This window comes from Physeter macrocephalus, chromosome 4, assembly GCF_002837175.3.
Source record: "Physeter macrocephalus isolate SW-GA chromosome 4, ASM283717v5, whole genome shotgun sequence".
Lineage (NCBI taxonomy): Eukaryota > Metazoa > Chordata > Mammalia > Artiodactyla > Physeteridae > Physeter > Physeter macrocephalus.
Genome location: NC_041217.1, coordinates 128,226,050 through 128,239,817, shown reverse-complemented (window position 1 = coordinate 128,239,817; position 13,768 = coordinate 128,226,050). Strand labels below are relative to the sequence as shown.

The following is a 13,768-nucleotide window of genomic DNA, read 5'->3' as shown; positions in this document are numbered from 1 at the left end:
GGCAGTGGAGGGAGTGAGAAATGATTGAATTTTGAAATTCCCGTGAAACTCGGTGCTGTTAGGATACCTATGAGGATGTTACTTGTTATCTTATGAAGTTACTCAGGCAAAATTTCTTTCTGTTCTTAGTGTTAGATTATTTTCCTAGATTATTCGTTCTTTCCCCCTAAACTGTTGGTTTCACTTTAAGTTCTCTGAATGTAAAGAAAAGCTTAAAACAAATTAAAAGCTCATCTGTAGGAAGTGAATTTCAATTAATGGCGTTTTGTATATTATACTCATTTTGGTCATCTTACCATTAATTTTTCCCTTTGCTTGATTTTTTTCCTCACAGTTTTAAGATATGTCATTTTTTCCCTATTATTTACCTTTTTATAAACCTCCTCATATAGTCCTTTTTGGTACAATTTAGGGTGGATATAAATATTTCTTTCTTTGTGTCTATGTAAATATCACCTTTCACAGTCTCTTCATTGTTACGGCTATGCCCTCTTTACACTTGTGATTGTTGTTCTGTTATAGAAGAGTGAAACCTGATTGTAAGAATTGAAACCTAAGAGTAGTTTGTGTTTTGCCTGGAACATTAAATAAAAGAATGGTTGTCTTATGTAAGGAAGAATGATATGATGTACTGTTGATCCACTTGACTCAGTAGAACAGTTGAGTTAACAGTGAGTCAAATCAGTTGTTGGACTGAATTACTTAGTCACTAGTCAGTTCAGTCGAAACACTTAGTCTAGTGATATGTTGCATTTATGACACATCCTGATTATGAAATTGACCTTGGGTTTGTTTTATGAGACAATGTTGTATCAGAAACAGGTAGCATAGAAAAACTGGGAGGACTTGGCACACATTTAATACCATTAGATAATTAAGATTGCACACTGAACCTATTTCTAGAAACCCTAAAGATACATTCTGATGTCAAGTGTGTAAAGAACCAAAATCCTGGTGAAAAACTCAGTCTGACAGACAAATTTACGAGACTACAAAATGGTCATAACTCATCCATCTTTTTCCTGAGAGTCATGTAAGTTGTGAACTAAACAAACATGTTTTTCTATTTGCTCATCACATGCTACCAGTTCTCAAATATGACTTATGAGACATGTTTCTCACTCAATACTTTATAATATTCTTTGTGCCCAAGCTGTGATTACTGTTTTAAACCAAAGTCTCCCCAGAATCATAGACAGCTCTGAAAGGGATTGTAGAGATCATCCTTCAGTCTGATTTGTAGATGAGGAAGGAACCTGAGGTCTAGAGTGGTGACATCCCAAGTCCTGTAGCTGATTAGTCAAAGAGCCTTGATTGGCACCCAACATTCCCGACGCTTAATTCAGGGCGTTTTACCTCAGATTAATTTTCATATAGTGAACTAAATTCCAAATATGAGATAATGAAAAAGACTCGGACATCAAAAGCCTTTAGTGTTTCCTTACAAATCTAAGCCCAATATGTTAACATAGTAGTGCAAATAATCTTATTCATAATATATTCAAATTGAGTAGAACTCATGGGAAAGTTTGTCTCTGAAGTTATCCCTATCATCTGCATATATGAAGCCATCAGACTTTCCTTCAATTACTGATAACTCGCCAGTGTGAATGAATATTACCTCATTTGCAAATGAACGGGGGTTTCCAAAAGCATACAGGAAAATTTCCTCGTCTTTATTGGAAATAAATGTGCAGCGCATTACCTGTGCTATAATCATTTGACTTTGTAGTATCATAGTAAAGATAAAGGCTTTAGGAAATAAGAGAAATTTAAGAACTGAGCACACACAAAAAATGAAGAGTGTGATACTTACAATGTTAGATCAGCTGTACATATTTAATTAACATTGTGAGCACTTTTCTTTAGTTAAAAATTCAATCTCATCTGTGATACCTGTCCTGGTTTGTCATGTCATAAAGGAACATTGCCATTTTTTTGATTAAGCCATGTATGAATGTATCACTTATATTTTAACTATGTAAAATAGCATGTGCATAGAAATGAATCTATAACTTACAGTTTTACGTTAATGTTAAACACTGATACTGATCCAGAGTATTATCGAGGATTACAATTTAAAGAATTCTTAATTATAATCCTTTTCCTTTTATATTTTTCTACAGACGGCTTGTGTATGTGTCAGTTTTTTTATGTGCGTGTGTATTTGTTTTAGATTTACTGTTTTTCAGGCGCACTTCTCTGAAGTAAGATGAGTTGTCAAAAATTCTGTGTGGCTTTGTTACATTGGGGTAAGTTATTTGCTTTTTAAATGTCCATATATGAGGTAGAGATTTTGCCCTTAGAGATGCTGTTTCCTTTAATGGCTAATCAAATTTCCCGTTTCCAGTTAGGAATTCTCTTGCTTATGATTAAAAATGCAAACCAAACAAACGTATAAGTGTGAAAATGAAAACTCTTCCCAACCTCCTGGAAACAATGTGATATGTATCCTCCCAGGAACATAACACACACACACACACACACGCACACACACACACACATTCATATCTCTAGTTGCAAAAATAGAACTGGTCTATACATTCTGCATTTTTCTTTTTTCCACTTAACAGCTTTTCAATTTATCATCACAACTATTCTTGCCAGTGTTTACTGATTTACTTATTTGTTTAATGGTTGCATGACAATGAACTGTATGAATGTACCTTAAATTATAAATTTATTTGAACAATTTCCCATTGATAGACATTTCTTTTTCCATAACAGATAATGCTACATTGAAATTCATATACATCTTTGTGTATTTGGAAGAGTATTTCTATAGATGAATTCCTAAAGAGGAATTTCTGTGTTGAGTAGTAAGCACATGTTTGAATTTGATAGATACTGTGAAATCTTCTCCACAAAGCTCTGTGCCTTTTGCAGTCCCAACATGAGTATATGAGTGGTATTCCATTGCATTCCTGCCAAAGATGCATGTTATCATTCTTTTACCTTTTTGCCCTGTCAAAGCAAAATACAACATCTCACTTTAATTTTATTTATTTGGCTATTTGTGAGATTGAGTACTGTTTAGTGACCATTTCTATTTTTTATGTGATTTTCTAATTCACATACTTTGACTATTTTGTTGTTGGATTTTATTTGTCTCAGTTGATATTTAGAAATTTCTAAAGTGTAGATATTTAGCTCTGTATTAGTCAAGGTTCTCCAGAGAAGCAGACCAATAGGATTTATATATATCTAAGATGAGATTTATTATAAGGAATTGGCTCACATGATTATGGAGGCTGAGAAGTCCCAAGATTTGCAGTTGGCAAGCTGGAGACCCAGGAGAGCTGATGGTGTAAGTTCCTGTCCAAACAATGGCAGTTTTGGGACCCAGGAAGAGTAAAGTTTCAGTTTGAGTCCAAAGGAAGGAAAAGACTGATGTCCCAGTTCAAGCCTGTCAAACAGGAGGAGTTCCCTCTTACCCAGTCATTTTTGTTCTATTTAGGTCTTCAATTGATTGGATGAGGCTCACCCACATCAGGGAGGGCATCTGCTTTGCTCAGTTTACTGGTTCATCCAGGAACAGCCTCACAGACACACCCAGATTAACATTTGACCAAATGTGTGAGAACCCCATGGGCCTAGTGAAGTTGACACATAGCATTAACCATCACAAGCACTAAGAATTTATTATGTTTTGCAAATTTTTTCTCTTTGCCCATCATTTATTTTCTAACTTGGTTTCCTTTTACAGTTCAGAATATTTATACATACACATTAACACCCTTATACATACTTGGAAACAAGATATCATGACATTTAAATATTTTAATTTTATTTAGCAAATGTAGCATTATTAAATTATGAATATATATATCAGATGATAGTCAAAACTTTAATTGTCTGTATCCAGGAGCAGTTTACTTGGTGATAACATTTAAAATAAATGGCTACCATACAGAATAACAGATTTGTTCTAAAATGGAAAGGAAATGTCATTTTAAATGGTATTCCCCATTATGACTCTGGTAAACAATGACAAGATTATGTTGTAAGGGGATATTATCAAGGGATGGTGTATACCTTGGGAATGCCCACCTTGACTGTCACCAGAAGAAGGCTTTCAAAAATTAAATGTATACTAGTCTTCCTCCTACCTATTCCTATCTCTCGAATATCCTCGAGAGAAAGCTTAATAGACATCTTTTTAGAATCTTATGTTTTAAATTTCTGTGAAGCATAGCAGGCTTCTGTTGGAAAGTAGTCACACAATGCCAGTGACTTTTGAGTATATAGTTGACCCTCAAAGAGCATGGGTTTTCGCAGGTCCACTTATACTCAGGTTTTTTTCAATAGTAAATACTGCAGTACTTTACGATCCAAGGTTAGTTGAATCTGCAGATGCAGAAGAACTGTGTATACAGAGGAACTGTGTATAGGGAGGGCCAACTATAAGTTATATGCAAATTTTCCACTGCTCAGAGGATCAGTGCCCTTAACCTCTACATTGTACTATTCTCAGTTGTTTCTTACACCATTCTAGAGATATTTTGATGTTTTTAACTCAAATCATCTATTTAGACTGTGTTTCAAGTTTTTGAAATTAAAGTCAAGCTATCTTTAACAAAACCTGTTTTCTCTAGCAACCATTACCTGTGTGTCAGCTAGTTCTGGGCATCTTTTTGGCTCCTCTAATCTTTTTTTTTTTTAAATTTTTATTTTATATTGGAGTATAGTTGATTAACAATGATGTGTTAGTTTCAGGCGTACAGCAAAGAGATTCAGTTATACATATACATGTATCTATTCTTTTTCAAATTCTTTTTCCATTTAGATTATTTCAGAGTATTGAGCAGAGTTCCCTGTGCTGTACAGTAGGTCCTTGTTGGTTATCTGTTTTAAATATAGCAGTGTGTACATGTCAATCCCAAACTTCCAATCTTTAAAAGTGCTCTTGGAGCTTTCCTTGTTATATATACTGTTCTTTGTCATTTTAGCCATATATATATTTACTGAAAATATCCAGGATAATTCCACTGTTACAGATTTCAGAAAAACTAGACCACAGGGGGCTATCAAAGAGTGGTAACATCCTCTCTTACATTCTCTATCTAATTTTTATTAGGCTCCATGCTAATGTTTCACATTGGCTTTCCAAAAAAAGGTTTGTGGTTTGGTCAAGCTTTGTGAATTGGAAGAGGTCTGGGGCCTTGATATATAACATATGATAGGATGATAACAGATGTCATATGATAACATGATAACATATGCCTGCAGATGAATATATTTCCTTCTTTGGAGGGAAAGAAATATCATTTGCAAAGGAAGCATGTAAACAAAATAGAAGCATCTTTTAATTAAACTGGTTCAGTAGTTACTATGTCTAAGACATTCATTATTACATTTTAAGTTTTAAATACTTCTTTGAGGATTTTAGGCTTTTTTCAGTTCAGCCAACCGACTCTTCCATGTGCAGCTAGAAAATATAATGCTTTTAATTAGTACCAATACATATTCATGGTTTTGTAAAATGAAAGAAATACCCAGTTCTCTTTTTAGTGAGTTCTAATTTCAGAAATAAATGTTAGAGGGATTGAAATCCAAAGGAACATAGTTGCAGTGAGGATTCACATTTGATGATGTTATAATACCTAATTGTTATCAGTGTGGGAAAAATAATGCTAGTCCTGTTAATCATTTTTGCCTTAATTTTTTTTTTTTTTTTTTTTTTTTTTTTTTGCGGTACGCGGGCCTCTCACTGTTGTGTCTTCTTCCGTTTTGGAGCAGAGGCTCCGGACGCTCAGGCCCAGCGGCCATGGCTCACAGGCCCAGCCGCTCTGCGGCATGTGGGATCCTCCCAGACTGGGGCACGAACCCGTGTCCCCTGCATCGACAGGTGGACTTTCAACCACTGCGCCACCAGGGAAGCCCTTTTGCCTTAATTTTTGCATCTGATACATGTTTATATTAATTAACATTGATAGAAAGTTCTAGAAACCAAATTGTTAACAGTCATTACTTGTGTATTTGAATATTTTTACATGTATTACTTTTGTAATTTAGAACAATACTTTTGTGAATTTTTAAAAAAATTTCTATTTTCTTACATTTTTACATTTACCATAATCCTTCAGAAGTCTCATTCTATACAAATCCATGAAAAATTCTTAGAATTTTCATTCTTCATTACTTTGTATATGAGGAAACACAGCTGTTGGATCGTTAGGGTAACTTATAAAAGAAAGAATTATGGAGAATTCATTATTTTATTATAAAACAACTACTCATTAAAATACAAGTATCACTTCTGAGGATTTTTGCGGGGGGTACAGGATTATAAAATTGTTCTTAATTTTATGTGTCTAAAAAGTGATAAATTGTCTTTAATCAGCAGTGGACGTTTCCTGTAAGAAGTCTGTCATTGTGCATCAATTATTGGAGAATGCATTAAGGACATATCTTATATGATGTCATATATCTGGAGAACCATGGGCAGATTCAGGAAATCATCCAGCTGTCCTGATGTTGAAGACAAACCCTTTCTAAAAGCACTCAGTGAAAGTAGTGTTAACATTTTGGTGTTATTCTCATTAAGAAATATTAAAACAGCACGTTAATGTTTGCTTATATAATTGCACATCCAGATACTTACCATTTATGCTGGAAGTTCATTAGAATAATTTATTTTTTAGAAAAGGAAATTGGAATATTTAGCTATAATTTCCTATCATTAAAATATAAATATGAGATGTTAGATTAATGAGGAAAATGAAGTGTGAATTTCCAAAAAAGGGGGTGCTAAAGAGTGAAGTTACCTCTATAAATAAATGCACCCTCTTAAGTGTAACACTTTGTTCAGTGGAAGCACAGAGCTATGCATTAGGCACTGATTGAGCACTTAGAAAGTTAAGTAATTACTATTGAGCACTACATGGCTTAATCTTAGATACTTCCTATTTATGTCTAGTCAAAATAATTAATTGCTTTTCTGTGTGTCTTTTAAATGTCCTAACAGAATTTATTTATGTGATAACTGCATTTAACTTGGCATATCCAATTACTCCCTGGAAATTTAAGTTGTCTTGCATGCCACCAAATACAACATATGACTTCCTCTTGCCTGCTGGAATCTCAAAGAACACTTCAAATTTGAGTGGACATTATGAGGCAGTTGTTGAAACTAAACTTAATTCAAGTGGTACCTACTTATCTAACTTATCATCCAAAACAACTTTCCACTGTTGCTTTTGGAGCGAGGAAGATAAAAACTGCTCTGTACATGCAGACAACATTGAAGGGAAGGCATTTGCTTCAACAGTAAATTCTTTAGTTTTTCAACAAATAGGTAAGTATTTTAATGTTCCAAGCATTACCTCTTACTTAACTGTATTGAACAAAATGGTTCTATTCTCTGAAACCTGTGTGAAATAAATGTCTTATGGATGTGATTCTGAGCACACATTATCATTTTATATTAGTAATAAAATTAGGACCAAACTAATAAGTCCCCAATTATTTTCTATCCCCTAAAAATAAAATAAAAATGTAATGAGGGAACTTTTTGCACAAAAAAGTACAACTTATTTTTGTTAAGTAGATAAAATATCAAATGGCAGATAATACTGTTGAGTTAGTTAAAGCAAGCAAGGAATCTCTCCGTAACCGAGGAGAGATCAAAAAAACCAAATCAAGGTTTTTTTTGTTGTTTAAGTATAATGCATACTAAATGTAGCTCATGTTGTTAATAATTCTGCATCTGGAAATCTTAACAACAAAATTGTCTCCAAGCCTCTGGAAAAGCTAAATAGAGCAGAGACAATTGACTTAGCACTGTAGAGACCTACAGTATGAAAATAAAGACGTACATAATATAACACGCTTATGTAGGGTTAGTCAGAATTTCTCAACCTCAAAATTATTGACATTGTGGGCCAGATAATTCTTGGTTATGGGGGACTGTTCTGTGCATTGTGGGATGTTCGAAGCATCCCCGCCTTCTGCCCACTTATGTCTGTTAACACTCACTCCCCATTTGTGACAATCAAAACATATCTCCAGACTTTGCCAGATGTCCCTTGGAGGGCCAAAGCACCACTGATTAGATGGAAGAAATACTCAGTTTGCTGAAATCAGGTTAGGAGTAAGGATAAAGCATAACTGTACAATAAAATCAGAGTTTTAAAACAAGTTAGAAATAATACCTCCCAGTGTCTCCAACTGACTCTATAAGCATTTAAGTTAATTTTAAATGACACACTTCTTTAATTTGTAAGGGAACTTAACTTAGCCATTCCAATGATTATTAAATATATTAAGAATGAACTTAAAATGTTAGGGTCCCTGTGATGAGCTGTGAAATGATCAAAAAATGTTAGCACTTTTTTCGATTATCAAGTGAAATGATTTTGATGCAGATTTTAATTTTACGTGTATATATAAAGGCTAATAGCTCATTATTTTAAAATGAGTTTAAGTTTTTGTAACTAAAATTACTAGGTTAATTGGTGGTTATTCAGGATTTCCATTTAATGTTCTGCCATATGAGCCGTTTACTTCATAGGGCTCAACCTATGCAAAGTCCCTACTAGCTAGAAATCCTTCAAATGGGGAAATATGTTAGTGGTGCTTAAAGATAAGTATTAGTGTTGTCTTAAGTTGGTCATGATTTTCAACTATTGCTATTCTTGCTCTCTAAATTACAAATCACTAATAGTTTATCATTGTCAGGTGAGTTTTTCAGTGTACAGTGAAATATACTCACATAAGTTGTATGTGGGGTCTATAATATTACAATAACAAGAATTTAAGATATGCATCTTAGTTCCAATGTGAATCACCATGCTTTATTGCTAAAGCAGACACTTAAATACTGCCCCAAATTCGCTTCTACCTTGATATTTCATGTTCTCTCGTCTCTTGGAAAGCGAGGATGAACTGAGCTAGGTGAGTTTTGGGGTCTTCTGTCCTGCTTAAGTGGTTCAGGATTTTTAAAGTGTTTGAGAAACAATAATTGATTTTAATTCTCTTACTTTATGATAAAGGAAACTGAAGGCCAAAGGGACTAAATGGCCAAACACATACGACCAGTTAGAGCCTGTTCTTTTTCTTTCAGAATGGGCAGTGGAAGTTGTATCAGAACACTGGTAAATTTAATTTAGCTCTTCTCTTTCACTGAGTTGTTCAGAATGTTTTTCTCGGGTTGAATTTAGTTTATTTTTAATTCAGGTGCAAACTGGAACATACAGTGCTGGATGAAAGAGGACTTGAAATTATTCATCTGTTATATGGAGTCATTATTTAAGAGTCCTTTCAAGAATTATGACCTTAAGGTCCATCTTTTATATCTTCTGTAAGTACCAAATAAATAAATTTGGACATTTCCATGATACAAGTTTTTTTGAAATGCAAGAGCTTCCATATACAGAAGTAGATTATGAAAGCTCTTCTATCTCTGCATTTCCTTTTATATCAATGTACATTTCTGTATTTTTTATACAGCCTTCTTCTCCATTAGGTTTCCTCTTTTCTCCTCATGTTGGTTCAGGTAGCAAAGCATTGCAGATATGGATGGGCATATATTCTCAAAGAAGCGTGAACTCAATTCAGTAGTCTTAGATATTTGAATGGAGAAGGGGAAATAGTTTATATTTCTTTTTCTGGTGGATTTTTCTCTCATATTTGATCTTTTTATTATCTTAAAAATGTAAGTGCTTTTTATTTATTTGTGCTAGGTAGAGAGCCACGATGGTGCTTTCAAACAGCCATACACTTATGATTCTAACAGCTAATATGTCATTCAAGTTTTCTAATAATTCCAGTGATAATACATACCATTTCTATTTGAATTTTAACTCTTTAAAATTCATTCTCATTTGTTCTTTTATTTGATGCTTAAGGAGACTGTCACTCACTTCCCTCAGTTTTGCAGTTATTCAGGTCATATAATTAAGGGGCAGTGTGCTAGAAACTGTCCATATAAAGATGAATAGAGACAGAAAGTAGAATGATGGCTACCGGGGACTAGGAGAGGGGTAATGAAGAGTTCTTGTTTAAATGGATTCAGAGTTTCAGTTTGGGGAGATGAAAAAAGTTCTGAAGTTGAATGGTAGGGGTTGTTACCCAACAATGTGAATGTACTTAATGTCATGACCTGTACACTTAAAATGGTAAATGTTATGTTATGTATATTTTACCACAGTAAAAAAATTTTAAAGAAACAAAGATGTCAAGAAAAAGATGTATTCATAGACTTTACTAAATGTGTATTTTACCTCAACTTTTAAAAATAACTGCAATGGTTGATTTATGTATTTATTCTCACTGTTTTGCCGTATGTTGTTCTATGTATTTTTAGACTATATTGTTGGGAGGATCTATGTTCTTAGTTGTTACATCTTCTTGATGTATTTTCCCATTAACCTTTATACAACATTCTTCTTTGTTTTGTATCTTGCCTTTAGTTTTAAAAATATATTTTGTCTTATATTTTTTAAAAAAAAGAATAGTTCTGATCTCTGCTCTTGAGCCACTCACAGGCTAGTGGTTGGGACAGATATGTACAAATATGTATCAAAATAGGGTTTCAGTTTTAGTGGTTACTGATGTGCACTTGGTAGGCACACGAAGGTGTGGGAGCACAAGACTGGTGTGAGAGCCTTATGTGGGGATGTCTAGAGCACTGGTGGCATGAGAAGTGAAGGTTTCCCAAGGAAGGAGACAGCTAAGTTGAAACTTCAGGAATGAATACGAGCTAATAACAAAAATATGTGGGCAGGTAGCATTGAGAAGCATATCAACATCACCTGGAAATATTTTAGAAATTTAAATTTGGTAACTCCATCCCAGAACTAGAATCAGAAATTTTGGGGGTGAGGCCCATCAATCTGTATTTTATCAAGCCCTTTAGATGAATCTGATGGAACTAAAATTTGAAAATTTCTGGTGTAAAGGTAAATAAGACAAATTTTAGAAGAAAATTTGCATAGCTGCTACCATCCTCATTATGTACTGATTATCAGACTGTAGTTAATATTTATAACTTATGTTAGACTGCTGGACTAATTTTTTTTTTTGGCCTCACTGCGAGGCTTGTGGAATCTTAGTTCCCTACCAAGGGATTGAACCCGGGCCCCCGGCAGTGAAAGTGCTGAGTCCTAACCACTGGACCTCTAGGGAATTCCCTGGACTAATTCTTAAAGTCACCCCACAGGAGTAGCCCAGATAGGGTGACCCTGCTGTCACATCTGGACATTGAGTGTCTCTGTGATGATTTCCACCTCTAATGCTGGTCACTAGATGAATCTAGAAGGCCCTGCTAGCCCTGCTGCTTTAATGAGTGCAATTCTCATTAGGGCCAGTGTCTTGAATGGGAGTATCTGATTGGTGAGAATGTGCCATAGCTGCTAGTGTTTCAGCCTAACAGAAGAGTAGATTTCTCAGGCAGATGCTGGGCAGCCAGGTGGATAAATGTCCACAACAGAATGACTGGGCTATAAATCTCTAGAGGCCCAAGAAGCCTAGCTGAAGTAGTAAAGTGGGAAGGTGGAGGAGTAATGGGAAATGCACAGCCAAAGGTGTGCATGTGAAGGATGGGAAAGAATGAGCTTGTTTCTAGTCTATAGCAAATGACCCAACAGGGAGAGAAAAATTGAAGATGTGGTAGAAGGGGACCCATTGAAGACACATGACAGAGAGTGAATGGTTGAATAGGCAAGTTCCAGAAAAAGAGCACAGATGAAGGGTTGGTCTTAAAATGAAGGAGGCTCACCTCAACTTCTGAGTATTGAGAGAAGAAAGGAATCACTATGGTGGATGAGGATATATTTGACGTCTGTGCAGAAAGTTTCCTGCTTTATTAACCAAGACAGATTTTAGCTCAGAGAAAAGAATTCCTTTGCAATGTAGTACATTTTTGTGATGACCTGAATACTTTGGGTGATGATTAAAATCTCACTAGGTGCCTATTCAAGAGAATTTCAAATATTATCAGTGGGCTAGGGTAATGTGCTCAGTTTTAAAGCTCTGTGACTATGTGTAAGGATTTATATTTTATAATTTTTATAATGTATAGGCCATAGTTATGTCTGAGGTCTGCATTTTCTGAAAAAGATATTATATATGAATATGTCAGAACATTACAAAATTGCATAGTAAATTAGCTACAGCTGCAAATTTGAACTTCAGTCAGCTAAGTAGTCATTGGTCTGTTCATCTAAATGGTAAGACCCAGAAAAATGAGAAAATTATGATAAACTAAATAGATTTTTCAACTTGCTCATATGATGAATTTAGTAGATTCTTTTGACCTGCTTTTATTTGAACTCAGGTTTCTAAAAATATTAATACAGGAAAACCTAATTGCATGCAATTTGAGAAGAATTTTCTTTTCTTTTTTTTTTTCTTGCCACTTTAATTGTTCTCTCCATTGTATGATTTGGTTAGTTTTACCAATTGTCACATACTATTTCCACCTTGAATTCTATTTTTGTGTGCATCTTTGGGCAATATATCTCCAAAAATTTAAATAAGACTCTTCAGATCAGGAGGAAGAGCTGGCCAATATAACAAATGAAACCTCTGTGGAAGAGGAAATCCATAAGGATGGTTACTATAGAAAAGTTTTTCATCAAAATCACCTCCCCAAGACATTAGAGAATTCAGGAGAGAAGTCTTTCAAATGCTTCCATGTGTAAATAAGTATGTATTTAAAAGGAACTAAAACCTAATGTTTATAAGGGATTTAAAGCCCTATAAATATGTCCCTTAAGGGAAAGCATTGTTTAAGCTCAGATATTAATGTTTGTCAGAGAAACTGAAGGAGAGATACCGTACAAATGAGTTACTTTTGAATTTTCTCTTAGACCTAGGAAGGAAATCCTCTTCTTCCTTTGTGGGGTGCCTATGTGTACATCAGACATTGAGCTGAGTGTAGGGAACAGTGTTAAACAACTCAGACTCAACCCTTGCCTTCTTGGAGCTGATAGTAAAGACAAAGAACATAACAAAGTTTGAAAATGCTGTGATGTAATAAATATGGGGACTTTCAGAAACATATGCTAGAAGTATCTGCCTAGATTATAAGGGGGCAGAGAAGAATGAGCCAGAGAGAGTGAAGAGCATTTGCAAAGGAACACAGTCACATATAGGCATTTGAGGACTTGAAAAGTTCTGTGGCTGGGAAGCTGGGGAATGATGAGAAATCAAGGTGGATGAATAAGCAAGGGTCGTCCAGGGAGTTTGGACTTTTGTAACTGCTAATACCTAGTTTACTTTGTCTCTTCACTATCACTCCTGTCAGCATTCTTGGTGATTTCAGCATCAACCTAGATGATCTTCAATTTCTTGAAAGCTTTACTTTTACTCTTCTCTTTCTCACCCAACCTAGCTTACCCAATCTCACGGATCTTGTCATTGCTGATAAGCTTGCTCTTTCTCTAATCTCAGTTTCAAGGATCCCACTCTTTGACCATCTCTCCCCCTACCGGTCATGTCAGGCCTATTCCCTCTGTCACCTCAACCTCAGGAGTAAATCTCCATGCCCCTTGGCTCTGCCCTCTGAGTCACCTTCCCTTTTTTATGAAAGGTTACACATCTCTGCAGCTGAGTAGTTTTCTCAGCATGCTTCCGGTTGGCACAATTTTGGGAATCCAGTGGCTTTGTTTCATTTTGTACTCCTTCAGTCTAAGCTGGCAGTGTTTCTGCTACTGTAATTCTCTCACAAGATCACACAGCCTCCTGGGAATCTTACTGGGGTTCACTCCATTAGATAAAAGCCCTCAGGTCTCTTAGAAATAAGCTCTTCTCTGCCTTCTCTTTG

General features: G+C 35.1%; 1 protein-coding gene across 1 annotated transcript in view; it reads left to right on the top strand.

Moving 5' to 3' along the window:
- Nucleotides 1-6,973: 6,973 nt before the first annotated feature.
- LEPR (leptin receptor) overlaps nucleotides 6,974-13,768 on the top strand; it is a 70,393-nt gene continuing 63,598 nt past the window's right edge. The window contains exons 1-2 of the mRNA XM_007120412.4: nucleotides 6,974-7,297; nucleotides 9,178-9,301. Of these exons, the coding sequence (XP_007120474.3) occupies nucleotides 7,039-7,297; nucleotides 9,178-9,301 (383 nt within the window). The 5' untranslated portion in view covers nucleotides 6,974-7,038. The remainder of the gene's footprint in view (nucleotides 7,298-9,177; nucleotides 9,302-13,768) is intronic.